General features: G+C 51.8%; 2 protein-coding genes across 2 annotated transcripts in view; one reads left to right on the top strand and one right to left on the bottom strand.

The window, feature by feature from the left end:
* The window catches only part of SETDB2 (SET domain bifurcated histone lysine methyltransferase 2), a gene marked incomplete at its 5' end in the record, with an annotated part of 260,530 nt that overhangs the window by 239,789 nt on the left and 2,501 nt on the right, over positions 1–18,240 (bottom strand).
* SUCLA2 (succinate-CoA ligase ADP-forming subunit beta) lies at positions 2,017–15,489 on the top strand. The gene is made up of 4 exons (XM_068165274.1): positions 2,017–2,152; positions 7,473–7,656; positions 14,871–14,970; positions 15,297–15,489. Exons 1-4 carry the CDS (start codon positions 2,066–2,068, stop codon positions 15,487–15,489), a joined length of 564 nt encoding a protein of 187 aa, XP_068021375.1. The 5' UTR covers positions 2,017–2,065.

Raw genomic sequence — 18,240 nt, forward strand, 5'->3', positions numbered from 1 at the left:
ATGCAAGAAACCTGAAGTTTAACCTCTAACCTTGCTCCTGTAGTCACAAAGACTACCAGCAGGCCTTCCACTCCTCCACAAGCTCAAGCTGTGCCAGTGGAAATTTAGGCTGGAGGTGAGGAGAAAGTTCTTCACTGAGAGAGTTGTTAGCCATTGGAATGTGCTGCCCAGGGAGGTGGTGGAGTCCCCATCCTTCGAGGTGTTCAAGAGGGGATTGGATGTGACACTTGGTGCCATGGTTTAGTCCTGAGGTCTGTGGTGACAGGTTGGACTCGATGATCCTCGAGGTCTCTTCCAACCTTTGTCATTCTGTGAAAAGGTGCAACTGGCACCTGAGATAGCAATTTTCTCTGTTTATAAGTAGTGTCCATCCAAATTAGATCTCTCCAGGGCCACCAACAGTTTCTTACAGATTCTGAGCAAGCTCATCAGGAAGGAGGCTCAGCTGACTGCTCCCTGATCCAGCAGTCCACAGTGTTCTATATCTTCCCACCTGGAAGCTGCTGCCATTTGGGGACTTTCCCAGGGACCCTTCTCAACACCTGTGGAGCTTCACACATGCTTGCTGGTTTGCTATGAGACAATCCTGGTTTATTTGTAGTACTGCCATTAACATTTTAAGTGACCTTGGGAAATGATACGCTGGCAAAGGTGGGTTGTGCTCAGGGAAGTAATTGTGCTGCTGTACTCTGCATTGGTTAGGCCACACCTTGAGTCCTGTGTCCAGTTCTGGGGCCCTCAGTTTAAGAAGGACATTGGGACACTTGACTGTGTCCAGAGGAGGGCAACAAGGCTGGGGAGAGGCCTTGAGCACAGCCCTGTGAGGAGAGGCTGAGGGAGCTGGGGTTGTTTAGCCTGGAGAAGAGGAGGCTCAGGGGTGACCTCATTGCTCTCTCCAACTCCCTGAAGGGAGATTGTGGCCAGGTGGGGGTTGGTCTCTTCTCCCAGGCACCCAGCACCAGAACAAGAGGACACAGTCTCAAGCTGTGCCAGGGGAGATTTAGGCTGGAGGTGAGGAGAAAGTTCTTCACTGAGCAAGTCATTTGTCATTGGAATGTGCTGCCCAGGGAGGTGTAGTCCCCATCCCTGGAGGTCTTCAAGAGGAGATTGGACGTGGCACTTGGTGCCATGGTCTAATCATGAGGTCTGTGGTGACAGGTTGGACTCGATGATCTTGGAGGTCTCTTCCAACCTTGGTGATACTGTGATACTTCCATCTGTATTCAATTCCAGAGCAGACTGAAACAGAATGATATAAATGGCCCATCAGCTCAGGACAAACATTAAGCAAGGGCAGTACCTGACAGTCCAAAGTGGATGTCTGGAATACAATAGGCAACATCTTTGTTGGTGGCATGGACAGTGGGATTGAGGTGGTGGTGGAATCACCATCCCTGGAGGTGTTTAAGAAGAGCCTGGCTGAGGCACTTGGTGCCATGGTTTAGTTGCTTAGATGGTGTTGGGTGGTAGGTTGGACTCGATCTCTGAGGTCTTTTCCAACCTGGTTAATTCTATTCTGCCTAGAAACATCGGTCTTCAGTTCCATTCAGTAATGGATGTGTTTGAGGTTTTGCATGAAGGCACCCTGAAATAATAAATACTTTTAAAAAGACCTCTGAGTTAAAAGTATTGATGAAATTTTCCCTTCTGAAGCAGCACCAGGGTAGGGATGGCAGAAGGGAGCTGGGACCCTCTTCTGCTTGCTGGCATACACGACGTCATCCGAGGCCGGCGTGGGTGGGAGGGTTGTGGATGTGTTAGACCCCTTTTTAGGATGCCTGTCGGATAACAACCTTTATCGGAAACGGAATCGTTGGAGCCCCGGAGCCTGGCCAGGCTGCCTGTCCCTCCTCCGCCAGGGGGCAGCACCGCCCATCCCAGCGCGGGCGGAGCCCTCGGGCACCATAGAGTCTCCGCACGCCCCGCGCCGAGGGCAGCTGTCATTGAGGGAGGGGCGCCGCGCGAGCCTTTCCTGCTCCGCCCTGTTCCGCGCGCTGCCCCCGCCCCGTCCCGGTGGCGGCGCATGCGCACTGCCAGGGGCACCTGAGGGCGAAGGGGCTCAGCCATGGCGGCCTCCATGATCTGCAGCCGGGTGTCGGCCGGCCTGAGGGGCAACGGGCTCCGCGCTGCGCTGGGCACTGCCACGGCGAAGGTAGCGGGGGCGGGCAGGGCGGGCGGGGCCGGGCAGGGCCGGGCCGGGTCGCCTTGGGTGGCGGTCGCTGCCTCGGCAGCCGGAGCGGGAGGAGCAGCGATCCCTCTGCCACCGCCGTCCTGCCCTGTTGCGGCGGCGGGGCCGGTAGCCCTGCCTCGCCTGTGGCCTGCTGACCCCCGCGGGAGCTGCTGTTGCTTGTGGCAGGTCTTCCCAGCCTAGTTGCCTTTCCTTTCCCTTTCCCAAACCCCTCTCCCCTGATTTGCTTGGAAATGCTAACGTCTGCCTCTCCGCTTAGGCTGTGGCAGCAGCAAACTCCTCTCGCAGCTCGCATCTCCCCGGCTCTGCTCTGCTTTCTGGCCAATGCTCCTTGCGGGGGCCGGGCTTGTTTTGGGCGCGGACCCCCCGGGAAGCAGTGCAAACGAAGCAGCCGGGGAGTCCGAGGCGTGTCACTCCCCGTGCCACTCACTTCTTACCCTTACGGAGGAAGGTCGCTGGGAGCTCCCCTCTCGTGTTACGCTCAGCCCTGCGGGGCCCGGCCGCTCAGGCAGTGCCAGGAACGGCAGCTCCAGCCTGCAGCAGCTCTCAGCTTACGCTTCGTGCCGAGGAAAGTGCCCCCTGTTTGCAGAAGGAATCCTTCGGAGGTTAAACAGGGCCGTGTTGACCTGCTGGCTTGAAATGCCAGAGGGCAACGCCTCTGTTCTCTGCATGCCTGCTTCGTTTGGAATAGGATAGAATAGAATAGAGTAGAGTAGAGTAGAATAGAATAGAAGAGAATGGAATGGAATGGAATAGAATGGAATAGAATAGACCAGGTTGGAAGAGACCTTCAAGATCATCGTGTCCAACCTATCATCCAACACCACCTAATCAACTAACCCATGGCACCAAGCACCCCATCAAGTCTCTTCCTGAACACCTCCAGTGACGGCGACTCCACCACCTCCCCAGGCAGCCCATTCCACTGGGCAATCACTCTCTCTGTGTAGAACTTCCTCCTGACCTCCAGCCTAAACCTCCCCTGGCGCAGCCTGAGACTGTGTCCTCTTGTTCTGGTGCTTGCTGCCTGGGAGAAGAGACCAAACCCCACCTGTCTACAACCTCCCTTCAGGGAGTTGTAGACAGCAAGAAGGTCTCCCCTGAGCCTCCTCCACTCCAGGCTAAGCAACCCCAGCTCCCTCAGCCTCTCCTCACAGGGCTGTGTTCCAAACCCCTCCCCAGATTTGTTGCCCTTCTCTGGACACCTTCCAGCAACTCAACCTCCTTCCTAAACTGAGGGGCCCAGAACTGGACACAGGACTCAAGGTGTGGCCTAACCAGTGCTGAGTCCAGGGGCAGAATGACCTCCCTGCTCCTGCTGGCCACCCTCTTCCTGATGCAGACCAGGATGCCATTGGCCCTCTTGGCTGCCTGGGCACACTGCAGGCTCATGTTCATCCTACCATCAACCAGCACCCCCAGGTCCCTCTCTGCCTGGCTGCTCTCCAGCCACTCTGACCCCAGCCTGTAGCTGTAAGGTCTTGTAGGAAACAAGACCTTAAAAGTCCAGTCTGTTACAAGCTTCCCAGTGCAGACTGATTTTTTGGTGGTGTTTGTGCCACTGCTGCATGCTAATAGGATAAATGCAAGATTTTGTGTGTCTCAAGTTTATTTTGTGGACTGTTTGCCTTGAATGTTGCAGTGATAACCTGTGTGCATGGGCTGGCTGAATTCAGCAGGCTTGCAGCTCTGTGTGTGTATAAAAATTAAGGTCTTGTGCCTTCCTTGAAATACAAAAAATGCAGCAAACATATCTGACTTTTATTTTAGGGCAGGTCTAGGCTGGGTGTTAGGAAGAAGTTCTTCTCAGAAAGAGAGATTGGCCATTGGAATGTGCTGCCCAGGGAGGTGGTGGAGTCACCATCCCTGGAGGTGTTTAGGAAGATACTGGATGGGGTGCTTGGTGCCATGGTTTAGTTGATTAGATGGTGTTGGGTGATAGGTTGGGCTTGATGATCTCCAAGGTCTTTTCCCACCTGGTTAATTCTATACTATCCTATTCCATACTATGAGATTGAACACATCCAAGTGCCAGGTGCTGCACACTGGCCACAACAACCCCATGCAGTGCTACAGGCTGGGGTCAGAGTGGCTGAGAGCAGCCAGGCAGAGAGGGACCTGGGGGTGCTGGTTGATGGTAGGCTGAACATGAGCCTGCAGTGTGCCCAGGCAGCCAAGAGGTCCAATGGCATCCTGGTCTGCATCAGGAAGAGTGTGGCCAGCAGGAGCAGGGAGGTCATTCTGCCCCTGTACACTGCACTGGTTAGGCCACACCTTGAGTCCTGTGTCCAGTTCTGGGCCCCTCAGTTTAGGAAGGAGGTTGACTTGCTGGAAGGTGTCCAGAGAAGGGCAACAAAGCTGGGGAGGGGTTTGGAGCACAGCCCTGTGAGGAGAGGCTGAGGGAGCTGGGGTTGCTTAGCCTGGAGAAGAGGAGGCTCAGGGTTGACCTTCTTGCTGTCTACAACTACCTGAAGGGAGATTGTAGCCAGGTGGGGGTTGGTCTCTTCTCCCAGGCAGCCAGCACCAGAACAAGAGGACACAGTCTCAGGCTGCACCAGGGGAGGTTTAGGTTGGATGTCAGGAAGAAGTTCTACACAGTGAGAGTGATTGCCCATTGGAATGTGCTGCCCAGGGAGGTGGTGGAGTCACCATCACTGGAGGTGTTCAGGAGGAGACTGGATGGGGTGCTTGGTGCTATGGGTTAGTTGTTTGGGTGGTGTTGGATTGGTTGATGGGTTGGACATGATGATCTTGAAGGTCTCTTCCAACCTGGTTTGGTTTATTCTATTCTGTCCTATCCTCTTCTGCTCTATCCTATCCTCTTCTATTCTGTCCTATCCTCTTGTATTCTATCCTCTCCTCTCCTGTCCTGTCCTCTCCTCTCCTGTCCTCTTCTGTCCTGTCCCACTTTTGTTGCTGACAATTTTCTTGTTATGAAACCCGCTCATGGACCTGAAGGCAAGATAGTTGTTCCTCTCCCAAAGGCATTGCTCCTGGAGTACCACTTTGGGTGTTCTATAATCAAAATCAGCTTCTCTCCGTATTACTTCATACAAAATGTATAGCAGAAATCCTTGGAGTTCCCTGCATCCCATTTGGAGGTGAAATTAAGCCTCCTTCCAGCCAGGAACTTCCTGGCCTGCATATTAAACTTGTTGTTTGAAGTGTTGTAAGCTACTTTGCACTATTGGCAGCCCTTCTGACTCACTGTAGATGTTTGAAATAGATTGTGGCTGTTTGTTTCTGTCTCACAGCAGTCATAAGGAGGCTGAATAGTCTGTTCTGCAGCAAATTGAATTCACTGTGCACAGCCACTGAAGGAGGTTTAGCTTAGTTTCTGCTGCCCCTCCTTCCCAGGGCTTAGTGCTTAGTTTGTCAGACAGGCAATCTGTCAAAAGCTTTGAAGGAACTTCCTCTGAGTCCTTTTCTCTGTTCCTTTATGCTTCCAAAATTCCTCAAGATGCAGTTACCCTGCAAATATATTACTTAGGTGCTAAATGAATCCTCAAGTGTTTTAGAATGGGATGGGATGGACTGGAATGGGATGAGATGGGATGGGATGGAAATGGATGGAATGGACTGGAATGGAATGGGATGGGATGGAAAGGGATGGGATGGACTGGAATGGGATGGGATGGATGGGATGGGATGGAATGGGATGAAATGGAATGGGATGGAATAAGCAGTTTTCATCCTACCAGTCTTCATCAGCACTCACAGTTCATCAGTTCTTTCCTGCTACTCCAGTAAAACCTCACAAAACCTGATGCCAGGCTTGACATCAATGATTAATGTGTAAGGGTAGTGTATAGCAAGCATAGCATAGAGTAGAATAGAATAGAATAGACCAGGTTGGAAGAGATCTTCAAGATCATCGTGTCCAACCCATCAGCCAATCCAACCCACCCAAACAGCTAACCCATGGCACCAAGCACCCCATCAAGTCTTCTCCTGAACACCTCCAGTGATGGTGACTCCACCACCTCTCCAGGCAGCCCATCCCAATGGACAATCACTCTTTCTGTGTAAAACTTCCTCCTGACCTCCAGCCTAAACCTCCCCTGGCACAGCTTGAGACTGTGTCCTCTTGTTCTGGTGCTGGCTGCCTGGGAGAAGAGACCAACCCCTGCCTGTCTACAACCTCCCTTCAGGCAGTTGGAGACAGCAAGAAGGTCTTCCCTGAGCCTCCTCTTCTCCAGGCTAAGCAACCCCAGCTCCCTCAGCCTCTCCTCACAGGGCTGTGCTCCAGACCCCTCACCAACTTTGTTGCCCTTCTCTGGACACCTTCCAGCAACTCAACCTCCTTCCCAAAATGAGGGGCCCAGAACTGGACACAGGACTCAAGGTGTGGCCTAACCAGTGTCCAGCACAGGGGCAGAATGACTTCTCTGCTCCTGCTGGCCACACTCTTCCTGATGCAGGCCAGGATGCCATTGGCCTTCCTGGCTGCCTGGGCACACTGCAGGCTCATGTTCAGCCTACCATAAACCAGCACCCCCAGGTCCCTCTCTGCCTGGCTGCTCTCAGCCACTCTGACCCCAGCCTGTAGCACTGCATGGGGTTGTTGTGGCCAATGTGCAGAACCTGGCACTTGGATGTGTTCAATCTCCTGCCCTTGGCCTCTGCCCATCTGCCCAGCCTGTCCAGGTCCCTCTGCAGAGCCTCTCTACCCTCCAGCAGATCAACTCCTGCCCCAGCTTGGTGTCCTCTGCAAATTTACTCAATGCCCTCATCCAGATCATCACTAAAGATGTTAAAGAGCATGCAGCCCAGGACTGATCCCTGGGGCACACCACTACTGGCTGGCTGCCAGCTGGCTGTGGCACCATTCACCAGCACTCTCTGGGCTCAGCCTCCAGCCAGTTCCTAACCCAGCTCAGTGTGCTGCTGTCCAAGCCAGGGGCTGACAGCTTGGCCAGGAGTTTGCTGTGGGGGACGGTGGCCAAGGCCTGGCTCAGGTCCAGGTAAACTACATCCACAGCCTGCCCCACATCCACCAGGCAGTCACCTGATCATAGAAGGAGATCAGGTTGGTCAGGCAGGACCTGCCCTTCCCAAATCCATGCTGGCTGGGCCTGATCCCTTGGCCATGCTGTAAGTGCTGTGTGATTGCACTCAGGATGAGCTGCTCCATAGGATTCAGTGTTCAGGTGGTCACTTTGGTACACTAAATGTGAAGACTTTTCTAGCATACAAAAGAGCAGGGGGGTGGGGGGGGGGTGTGTGCATGCAATTTTTCACCACACAGTCATGTTCTGTTTTCCTGGTTTTCCTCTTTCTTCAGGTGCTTGGTGGGAGTCCAGGCCTGCTCAGCAATCATGGCTTCCAAGTGCAACACCAGCAGCAGAGGAGGTTGTCGCTGCACGAGTACCTCAGCATGGGACTGTTGAAGGAGGCTGGCATTTCTGTTCCCCATGGGCTAGTGGCCAAGTCACCAGAGGAAGCTTACAAAATAGCAAAAGAAATAGGTACACTATTCAAAAGAACATGTGCAATGTGGATACTCAAGGTGTATAGCTGTGATCCAACATGTCTTCCTGGTGAGGCATTCCTTGGAGTGCAGAATGTACCTTCTGCTCCAGGGAGCCTTGCCTGGGATTGCATGCTGCAAAATGATAACTTCCTTACTAGGAAAGAAAGATGTGGAAAGGCTTCTGAGAGTGGTTTGAAACTCAGAGCCCTCACCTTCTCTTAGGGGTAAGCTTGCAGCAGGATCTGAACTTCACAAAGGGGACATAGCCCTTTGCTTACATAGTATCAGAGTATCAGGCAGGGTTGGAAGGGAGCACAAGGATCAGATAGTTCCAACCCCCCTGCCATGGGCAGGGACACCCCACACTAGATCAGCCTGGCCACAGCCTCATCCAGCCTGGGCTTAAACACCTCCAGGGACAGGGCCCCAACCACCTCCCTGGACAACCCATTCCAGGGCTTCACCACTCTCATGGGGAAGAACTTCCTCCTCACCTCCAGCCTCAATCTCCCCACCTCCAGCTTCATTCCATTCCCCCTAGTCCTAGCACTCCCTGAGATCCTCAGCAGTCCCTCCCCAGCCTTCCTGTAGCCCCCTTCAGATCCTGGAAGGCCACAATGAGGTCACCTGGGAGCCTTCTCTTCTCCAGCCGGAACAGCCCCAACTCCTTCAGTCTGTCCTCACAGGAGAGGTGCTCCAGCCCTCTGCTCATCCTCCTGGCCCTTCTCTGGACACCTTCCAGCGCATCTCTATCCCTCTTGTGCATAAGTATCTGCACTGAGCTGCTGGTGGCCAATGAGGTAACCACTGCCTGTGGCTTTTTAATAGATAGCTGGGAAGCTTGCAGGTCAGGATTCCTTTGATTTATTCCTTGTTCAGAGAGGAGTCTTAAAGCAGGCAGGTCTGGCTGCTGGTTTATAGCTCTCTCTCATCCATGTGCTGTTATAGCTTTGCCTTTTAATCTGGAGTTATGTGACCATCTGCAATTTCTTGGGGGCAGGAAAATGAAGCTCTGAAGAGAATGAGTTAGCATCCTGTAGTAAGCTACAGTGAAAGACCCCAGGGCTTCCAGTTGTCAGCCATGTGCTGTGCTTCAATTAGTGAGTATGGGATGATATGGCTTTCTTCTTTGGTGTGCAGTTCTGGGCCCCTCAATTAAAAAAGGACTCTGAGACACTTGAAGGTGTCCAGAGAAGGGCAACGAGGCTGGGGAGAGGCCTTGAGCACAGCCCTGTGAGGAGAGGCTGAGGGAGCTGGGGTTGCTTAGCCTGGAGAAGAGGAGGCTCAGGGGAGACCTTCTTGCTCTCTGCAACTCCCTGAAGGGAGGTTGTAGCCAGGTGGGGGTTGGTCTCTTCTCCCAGGCAGCCAGCACCAGAACAAGAGGACACAGTCTCAAGCTGTGCCAGGGGAGGTTTAGGCTGGAGGTGAGGAGAAATTTCTTCCCAGCAAGAGAGATTGGCCATTGGAATGTGCTGCCCAGGGAGGTGGTGGATTCCCCATCCCTGGAGGTGTTCAGGAAGAGGGGATTGGATGTGGCACTTGGTGCCATGGTCTAGTCATGAGGTCTGTGGTGATAGGTTGGACTCAATGATCCTCGAGGTCTCTTCCAACCGTAGTTATACTGTGATGCTGTGAACTCCCTGAAGGGAGGTTGTAGCCAGTTGGGGGTTGGTCTCTTCTCCCAGGCAACCAGCACCAGAACAAGAGGACACAGTCTCAAGCTGTGCCAGGGGAGGTTTAGGCTGGAGGTGAGGAGAAAGTTCTTCCCAGCAAGAGAGATTGGCCATTGGAATGTGCTGCCCAGGGAGGTGGTGGAGTCACCATCCCTGGAGGTGTTCAAGAGGGGCTTGGAAGTGGCACTTGGAGCCATGGTTTAGTTAGTCCTGAGGTGCTGGGTGCTAGGTTGGACTTGATGATCTCTGAGGTCTTTTCCAACCTTACTGATTCTTCAGTACTTGAGATGAGGAAGGGAAAACTTCCCTCAACAGGAATGTTCTGAGGGAGCTTGAGTTTTGAGGCATTGCTTAAATGTCTTCCAGAGCTTGTTCCAAGTGGTGACAAATTATCCTTTTGGATCTCTTTGTAGCCAGTTGTCATTTTTGTAGGTACTTCAAAATAAGCCAAATCAAACAAACTCAATCTCCAGCACCATGAAAAGAAATCTCACTTTTTTGGCACCCCCTGCTCCTTGTTTGTTAGTGGAGTGTAAGAGCCATTGCTGGCAGATAGGAAGCTACCTTTTGCTGCTTCTTATGTGTTAAACTGCTGCTTCAAATGCTTTTCTAAGCCACTGCAGTGATACTGCTTGCTCTGTCTCCAGGGTGCTGATCCACATGTGCCTGATAACCTTTAGCCTCAAACCTGCCCTCTGTACACTTGAGAGTGGCATTTGGTTTCTCTCCTTTGGCAAACACCTCAGTTCAGTTAGAACCAGTAACTTTTTATCCCAAGATGTAGCAAACACAACCTTCTCATTAACAGAGTTCATCCTGACGTAGCTGCATCTGTAGCTACAGCAGTGTAACTCTTGTTACATGAGCAAAGCCAAACCTTCATTATAAGGAGGAGGATTATAGAAGAGGATTGACCAGGTTGGAAAAGACCTTCAAGATCACCAAGCCCAACCTGTCACCCAACATCATCTAATCAACTAATCCATGGCACCAAGTGCCTCATCCAGGCTCTTCCTAAACACCTCCAGGGATGGTGACTCCACCACCTCCCTGGGCAGCACATTCCAATGGCCAATCTCTCTTGCTGGGAAGGACTTCTTCCTAACATGCAGCCTAAACCTCCCCTGGCACAGCTTGAGACTGTGTCCTCTTGTTCTGGTGCTGGTTGCCTAAAGACAGCAAGTTGTGTGTGAAGTAAAACCCAGTGTCTGAGCTTGCCTTGTATTCTTCCTCACAACATTTTCCTAATCTTTTTAAAGGAGATGGAGCTGAAGTTAGCTGCTGTGAGCAACTTCTGAGCAGCAGCAGCAGGTCACTTACAGTTTGAGGCTTAGCACAACAATTGGCATCTTCTTCCTCAGTTCTTACCAACTTGATTGCTGTTTCAAGTCTCAGCTTTCTTCCAGTGCTGTTTTCAGCTCAAATTTGTGTTCTGGCTGAAGTCTGCAAGTGATTATGGTTTGCCTGTTTGTTTGCATTCTTAAATTCTTTTGCTTATCACAAGCAGCTTTTCCCTGTACACAGCCCTTCCTCTCATCCCAAGTGAATTGTTAGCACATACTGCTTCATGAAACTTATTCATCCTTCCTTTCCCCCCTCTCCTTTCCCCCCTCTCCTTTCCCCCCTCTCCTTTCCCCCCCTCTCCTTTCCCCCCTCTCCTTTCCCCCCCTCTCCTTTCCCCCCTCTCCTTTCCCCCCTCTCCTTTCCCCCCTCTCCTTTCCCCCCCTCTCCTTTCCCCCCTCTCCTTTCCCCCCCTCTCCTTTCCCCCCTCTCCTTTCTCCCCCTCTCCTTTCCCCCCCTCTCCTTTCCCCCCCTCTCCTTTCCCCCCCTCTCCTTTCCCCCCCTCTCCTTTCCCCACCTCTCCTTTCCCCCCCTCTCCTTTCCCCCCTCTCCTTTCCCCCCCTCTCCTTTCCCCCCCTCTCCTTTCCCCCCCTCTCCTTTCCCCCCCTCTCCTTTCCCCCCCCTCCTTTCCCCCCCTCTCCTTTCCCCCCTCTCCTTTCCCCCCTCTCCTTTCCCCCCTCTCCTTTCCCCCCTCTCCTTTCCCCCCTCTCCTTTCCCCCCTCTCCTTTCCCCCCTCTCCTTTCCCCCCTCTCCTTTCCCCCCTCTCCTTTCCCCCCTCTCCTTTCCCCCCTCTCCTTTCCCCCCTCTCCTTTCCCCCCTCTCCTTTCCCCCCTCTCTTCCCCCCCTCTCCTTCCCCCCCTCTCCTTCCCCCCCTCTCCTTCCTCCCCTCTCCTTCCTCCCCTCTCCTTCCTCCCCTCTCCTTCCTCCCCTCTCCTTCCTCCCCTCTCCTTCCCCCCCTCTCCTTTCCCCCCTCTCCTTTCCCCCCCTCTCCTTTCCCCCCCTCTCCTTTCCCCCCCTCCTTTCCCCCCTCTCCTTTCCCCCCTCTCCTTTCCCCCCTCTCCTTTCCCCCCCTCTCCTTTTCCCCCCCTCTCCTTTTCCCCCCCTCTCCTTTCCCCCCCTCTTCCCCCCCCTCCTTTCCCCCCCCCTCCTTTCCCCCCCTCTCCTTTTCCCCCCCTCTCCTTTCCCCCCTCTCCCTTCCCCCCTCTCCTTTCCCCCCTCTCCTTTCCCCCCTCTCCTTTCCCCCCTCTCCTTTCCCACCTCTCCTTTCCCCCCTCTCCTTTTCCCCCTCTTTCAGTCCTTGGGAGCAGATTTGGGCACTTCTTGTTCACTTCTTGTTCACTTTTCCTTGTTCACTGTCTCAGGACCATTGGCTCTTCTTTGTGCTCAAGGAATGCATTGTACTCAGAGTTGCAGAGACTTGTCTGATGAAGTCCTGAAAGACTTAGTGATTTTTATTAATGAGGATTTTTAGCTGTGGGCTTTTGCAGTATGTGGCTTTTCATATGCTACATGAGTGTCTCAGCTGAAGTTTTGACAGAGTGAGCTGTGTAAACTCTTTCCCAGCCTGTTGATAAGAGCCTGCAGTATGCCTGGATTATTGCCCTGAAGTTTATGGTGTGCTCTCAGCCTGTGTGTGTGCATTCCAGCTCCTACTGAGACTGCTTGGTGCTGATCTGGAAGCTGATAGGGATTTGTTAGCAGGAATGTGAGTAATGAACCTTAAGACTGTTGGTGAAGAGCAGATGCTTCATCAGTGTGGTAGCAGGCAGGTCAGCAGAACATGATCCTTGACACAGGTAGTATTGCTGTGAAAGTGTGCCCACTGCTCTCACTGAAGTTTTGATGTTCCCTGACACCTTCCTCTGTTAACAGTTGTGTGGAAGGGAGTGACTTCACCCTGGTTAGGCCACACCTTGAGTCCTGTGTCCAGTTCTGGGCCCCTCAGTTTAAGAAGGACATTGAGACATCTGAACGTGTCCAGAGAAGGGCAACGAGGCTGGGGAGAGGCCTTGAGCACAGCCCTGTGAGGAGAGGCTGAGCAGGGAAGTCTTTGTGCCCCTGGACTCAGCACTGGTTAGGCCACACCTTGAGTCCTGTGTCCAGTTCTGGGCCCCTCAGGTTAGGAAAGATGGTGAGTTGCTGGAAGGTGTCCAGAGAAGGGCAACAAAGCTGGGGAGGGGTTTGGAGCACAGCCCTGTGAGGAGAGGCTGAGGGAGCTGGGGTTGCTTAGCCTGGAGAAGAGGAGGCTCAGGGGAGACCTTCTTGCTGTCTACAACTGCCTGAAGGGGATGATCTCTTTTCCCAGGCAACCAGCACCAGAACAAGAGGACACAGTCTCAAGCTGCACCAGGGGAAGTTTAGGATGGATGTTAGGAGAAAGTTCTTGACAGAAAGAGAGATTGGCCATTGGAATGTGCTGCCCAGGGAGGTGGTGGATTCCCCATCCCTGGAGGTGTTCAGGAGGAGGGGCTTGGATGTGGCACCTGAAGCCATGGGTTAGTTAGTCCTGAGGTGTTGGGTGCTAGCTTGGACTTGATGATCTCTGAGGTCTTTTCCAGCCTTATTGATTCTGTGATTCTGTAACAGGAAGTGCAGCTCTTGGCAGATGTTTGTTCTGAGCTCTGTGCATTGGTCTGTATCCTGCTTGCCAGAGCCATTAGCTCTACTAATGGTTTGTTTTGTTCTGCTGCCCTGTTTCAAAGCTTTACAGTTTGTAGCTGCTGCTGTAAGTAAAACTTCTGCTTTCTGTCCTGCTCACTTCAGTGTCCCTGTTCATGTGCTTGTCACAAGCACACAGGCTTGTAAACATGCTGTCTGCTGGATTAGCCTTCCCCTTCAGGGAAGCCCTTCTGACAGGTTTCCAAGCATGATTGTGCAAGTGTTTGTGCTGGCTCAAGAAAGGAGGTGGTAGTGAAAAGCTGTGGATAAGAAGCAGGATGGGAGTGCTGCTGTGGTGTAGTGGTGCCTGGAATAAACTGCTCACTTTGTACAGTTACTTGCTCTAGGGCAGAAGCTGCTGGTTTTCATTGAAACAAAAGCCTAGCAGTATTTCAAAGCTGTGTAAGCAAAAGCAAGGGCAAAACTACTGATGGAATAGAGTAGAGCAGAATAGAATAGAATAGAATTGACCAGGTTGGAAAAGACCTTCGAGAACATTCAGTCCAACCTATCACCCAACACCTTCTAATCAACTAACCCATGGCACCAAGTGCCTCAGCCAGGCTCTTCCTAAACACCTCCAGGGATGGTGACTCCACCACCTCCCTGGGCAGCACATTCCAATGGCCAACCTGTCTTTCTGGGAAGAATTTCTTCCTAACATCCAGCCTAAATCTCCCCTCAGGGAGGCTCAGGGGAGACCTTCTTGCTCTCTATAGCTCCCTGAAGGGAGGTTGTAGCCAGGTGGGGGGTTGGTCTCTTCTCCCAGGCAAGCAGCACCAGAAGAAGAGGACACAGTCTCAAGCTGAGCCAGGGGAGGTTTAGGCTGGAGGTGAGGAAGAAGTTCTTCCCAGCAAGAGAGATTGGCCATTGGAATGTGCTGCCCAGGGAGGTGGTGGAGTCACCATCACTGGAGGTGTTTAGGAAGAGCCTGGCTGAGGCACTTGGTGCCATGGTTTAGTTGATTAGATGGTGTTGGGTGATAGGTTGGACTTGATGATCTCAAAGGTCTTTACCAACATGGTCTGGTCCAGTCTATCCTATTGTATCCCTATTTCTATTCCTCTCCCTATTCCTCCCCTCCCCCTCCCCTCCTCCCCTCCCCTCCCCTCCCCTCCCCTCCCCTCCCCTCCCCTCCCCTCCCTCCCCTCCCGTCCCCTCCCCTCCCCTCTCCCCTCCTCGAGTCTCTTCTCCTCTCCTCGAGTCTCCTCCCCTCCCCTCCCCTCTCCGAGTCTCCTCTCTGAGTCTCCTCTCCTTGAGTCTCCTCTCCTCTCCCCTTAAAGTATCAACACTTTGGGCTGCTAGCTCACCAAGGTTTGTTGTCAGAGCAGCCCAAAGCTGCAGCCTATGGGTGGTTTGAGGCTCTTTGGGCCAACCTGTGCGAGGTACAATGCAGTCTTTCATTCACATGTTTGTTTTGAATCAGGGTGGGGTGGAAAAGGAGGGACACAATGAAAACAGCCCTTTGTTGTTCTACCTGGGACAATTCCTTTAAGTAGTACCAGGTGACAACTTTTGGCCTTTTCTTTCATTCTAGGTTCAAAGGACCTGGTGGTGAAAGCACAGGTTTTAGCTGGTGGAAGAGGAAAAGGAACCTTTGAAGGTGGCCTGAAAGGAGGAGTGAAAATAGTTTACTCGTAAGTGGCTTCTGAATTATCCAACCAAGTGCAAATAACCTCTTCCAAGTTTCCCATCCTGAGGGGATCCTGTTCCTTACAAATCAACCTTTCAATAATTAACCTTCAACATCCCAACAATTAGAGAAGATGTTGATTTTTTGGGGGGTGGTTTGGTTTTGTTTTGGTTTGGTTTCGTTTAGGTTTGGTTTGGTTTAGGTTTGGTTTGGCTTGGTTTGGTTTGCTTTGGTTTGGTTTGCTTTGGTTTGGTTTGGTTTGGTTTGGTTTCTCCTGTTTTTTTTTTCCCAGCAGTTTCTCTGTCACATTCTGAGCTTCTTTTATTCCAGTCCAGAAGAAGCAAAAGAGATCTCCTCCAGAATGATTGGGAAGAAGCTGTTCACCAAGCAGACCGGAGAGAAGGGCAGGATATGCAATCAGGTGTTCATCTGTGAGCGCAGATACCCCAGGAGGGAATACTACTTTGCAATAACCATGGAAAGGTCTTTCCAAGTGAGTGATCTTGCAGACACAGCTAATTAACTTGTGGCAGCTGATTATAATTTGTATTAGTCTTTTAAATTCAACCCCCCTCCCCAACACACAACTTGTTTACTGTTCTGACAATCAGCAATCTCTCTAGCAATCAGCACCAGAAGGAGAGGACACAGGCTCAAGCTGTGCCAGGGGAATGGCATGGAACAGAATGGAATGGAATGGAATAGAATGGAATGGAATGGAATGGAATGGAATGGAGTAGAATGGAATAGAATAGAACAGAATAGAATGGAATAGAATGGAATGGAATGGAGTAGAATGGAATGGAGTAGAATAGAATAGAATAGGAATTAGAATAGAATAGACCAGGTTGGAAGAGACCTTCAAGATCATCGTGTCCAACCCATCAACCAATCCAACACTACCTAAACAACTAACACATGGCACCAAGCACCCCATCAAGTCTCCTCCTGAACACCTCCAGTGATGGTGACTCCACCACCTCCCCAGGCAGCCCATTCCAATGGGCAATCACTCTCTCTGTGTAAAACTTCTTCCTAACATCCAGCCTAAACCTCCCCTGGTGCAGCCTGAGACTGTGTCCTCTTGTACTGGTGCTGGCTGCCTGGGAGAAGAGACCAACCTCTGCCTGGCTACAACCTCCCTTCAGGGAGTTGTAGAGAGCAAGAAGGTCTCCCCTGAGTCTCCTCTTCTCCAGGCTAAGCAACCCCAGCTCCCTCAGCCTCTCCTCACAGGGCTTTAAATTCAAAAACCCCAACACACAACTTGTTTACTGTTCTGAAAATCAGCAATCTCTCTAGCAACCAGCACCAGAACAAGAGGACACAGTCTCAAGCTGCACAGGGGATAGGCTGGAGGTGAGGAGAAAGTTCTTCGCAGCAAGAGTGATTGGCCATTGGAATGTGCTGCCTGGGGAGGTGGTGGAGTCACCATCACTGGAGGTGTTCAAGAGGGGATTGGATGTGGCACCTGGTGCCATGGACTAGTCATGAGGTCTGTGGTGACAGGTTGGACTAGATGATCTTTGAGGTCTCTTCCAATCTTGATGATACTGTGAGACTGTAATAGATATAAGCTGGGTGTTGTTTTGCAGTCTCTCAGGCTGTGAGATTGCCTTAGTGTTTAAATGCTTTAGAAATGTAATGCTAATATTGAAATTTAATGCATACTTAATGATTATTGGTATTGGTATTAGAATTATCCAGGTTAGAAAAGACCTTCGAGATCATTGAGTCCAACCTATCACCCAGCAGCATCTCATCAACTGAACCATGGCACCAAGTGCCTCAGCCAGGCTCTTTCTAAACACCTCCAGGGATGGTGACTCCACCACCTCCCTGGGCAGCACATTTTAATGGCCAATCACTCTTTCTGGGAAGAATTTCTTCCTAACCTCCAGCCTAAACCTCCACTGGCACAGCTTGAGACTGTGTCCTCTTGTTCTGGTGCTGCTTGCCTGTGAGAAGAGACCAACCCCCACATGGCTACAACCTCCCTTCAGGGAGTTGTAGAGAGCTAGAAGGTCTCCCCTGAGCCTCCTCTTCTCCAGGCTAAGCAACCCCAGCTCCCTCAGCCTCTCCTCACAGGGCTGTGCTCCAAACCCCTCCTCAGCCTCACTTCCTTTCTCTGGACACCTTCAAGTGTCTCAATATCCTTCTTAAACTGAGGGGCCCAGAACTAGACACAGGACTCAAGGTGTGGCCTAACCAGTGCTGAGTACAGGGGTACATTGACTTCCCTGCTCCTGCTGGCTAACCAGGTTGGAAACGACCTTTGAGATCAGCAAGTCCAACCTAGCACCCAACACCATCTCATCAACTAAACCATGGCACCAAGCACCCCATCCAGTCTCTTCCTAAACACCTCCAGTGATGGTGACTCCACCACCTCCCTGGGCAGCACATTCCAATGGCCAATCTCTCTTCCTGTGAAGAACTTCTTCCTAACATCCAGGCTAAGCCTCCCCTGGCACAGCTTGAGGCTGTGTCCTCAGTACCAGTCATGCTGAGTTTTGGTGCAGTTGGGTGAGTTGGACATTTACTGTCTGCTGTACTCAAGAGCAGGGAAGATTCAGAAGTTCCAGAATACAGCCCAGACTTGCCACAAGGTGGCATTAAAACACTGCAGATGGCTGGATTTTAGAGCCCTGAAGTCATCTAAACAATAAGCAAGCATCCTTACAGTAATAACATTTATTGTAATTGGTTTAAGCAAATTAGATAAACATTTTCCTCACTCCTTCTTGCTCTCCATTAGAAATGAAGTATATCTTATTAGTGTCTATTGAGCAAAACTCTCTTGTTACTGCCTCTTGATAAGGCTGTGCTGCTGTTACTGCTGCTGGCTTGAAGTCCTGTTTTTAGATGTGATCCTCATCACTGTAGCTAGTCTAGGATGCTTGTGAATGAGGAAATGATGACAGGTTGGACTTGATGATCTTTGAGGTCTTTTCCAACCTTGTTGATTCTATGATTCATAGTATCATAGTATCAGTCAGGGTTGGAAGGGACCACAAGGATCAGCTAGTTCCAACCCCCCTGCCATGGGCAGGAACACCCCACACTAGATAAGCCTGGCCACAGCCTCATCCAGCCTGGGCTTAAACACCTTCAGAGATGGGGCCCCAATCAGCTCCCTGGACAACCCATTCCAGGGCTTCACCACTCTCATGGGGAAGAACTTCCTCCTCACCTCCAGCCTGAATCTCCCCACCTCCAGCTTCTTGGTGTCTACAACTCCCTGAAGGGAGGTTGTAGCCAGGTGGGGGATAGTCTC

This window comes from Melanerpes formicivorus, unplaced genomic scaffold (genome assembly GCF_026170545.1).
Source record: "Melanerpes formicivorus ecotype bairdi unplaced genomic scaffold, bMelFor1.0.p_v2 SCAF_87, whole genome shotgun sequence".
In the NCBI taxonomy this organism is placed as follows: domain Eukaryota; kingdom Metazoa; phylum Chordata; class Aves; order Piciformes; family Picidae; genus Melanerpes; species Melanerpes formicivorus.

Coding starts and splice junctions, on each gene's coding strand:
- SUCLA2 (XM_068165274.1), top strand. CDS start 2,066: ATGGCGGCCTCCATGATCTGCAGCCGGGTGTCGGCCGGCCTGAGGGGC. Junction 2,153..7,472: donor TGGGCACTGCCACGGCGAAG/GTAGCGGGGGCG, acceptor CTCTTTCTTCAG/GTGCTTGGTGGGAGTCCAGG. Junction 7,657..14,870: donor CAAAATAGCAAAAGAAATAG/GTACACTATTCA, acceptor CTTTCATTCTAG/GTTCAAAGGACCTGGTGGTG.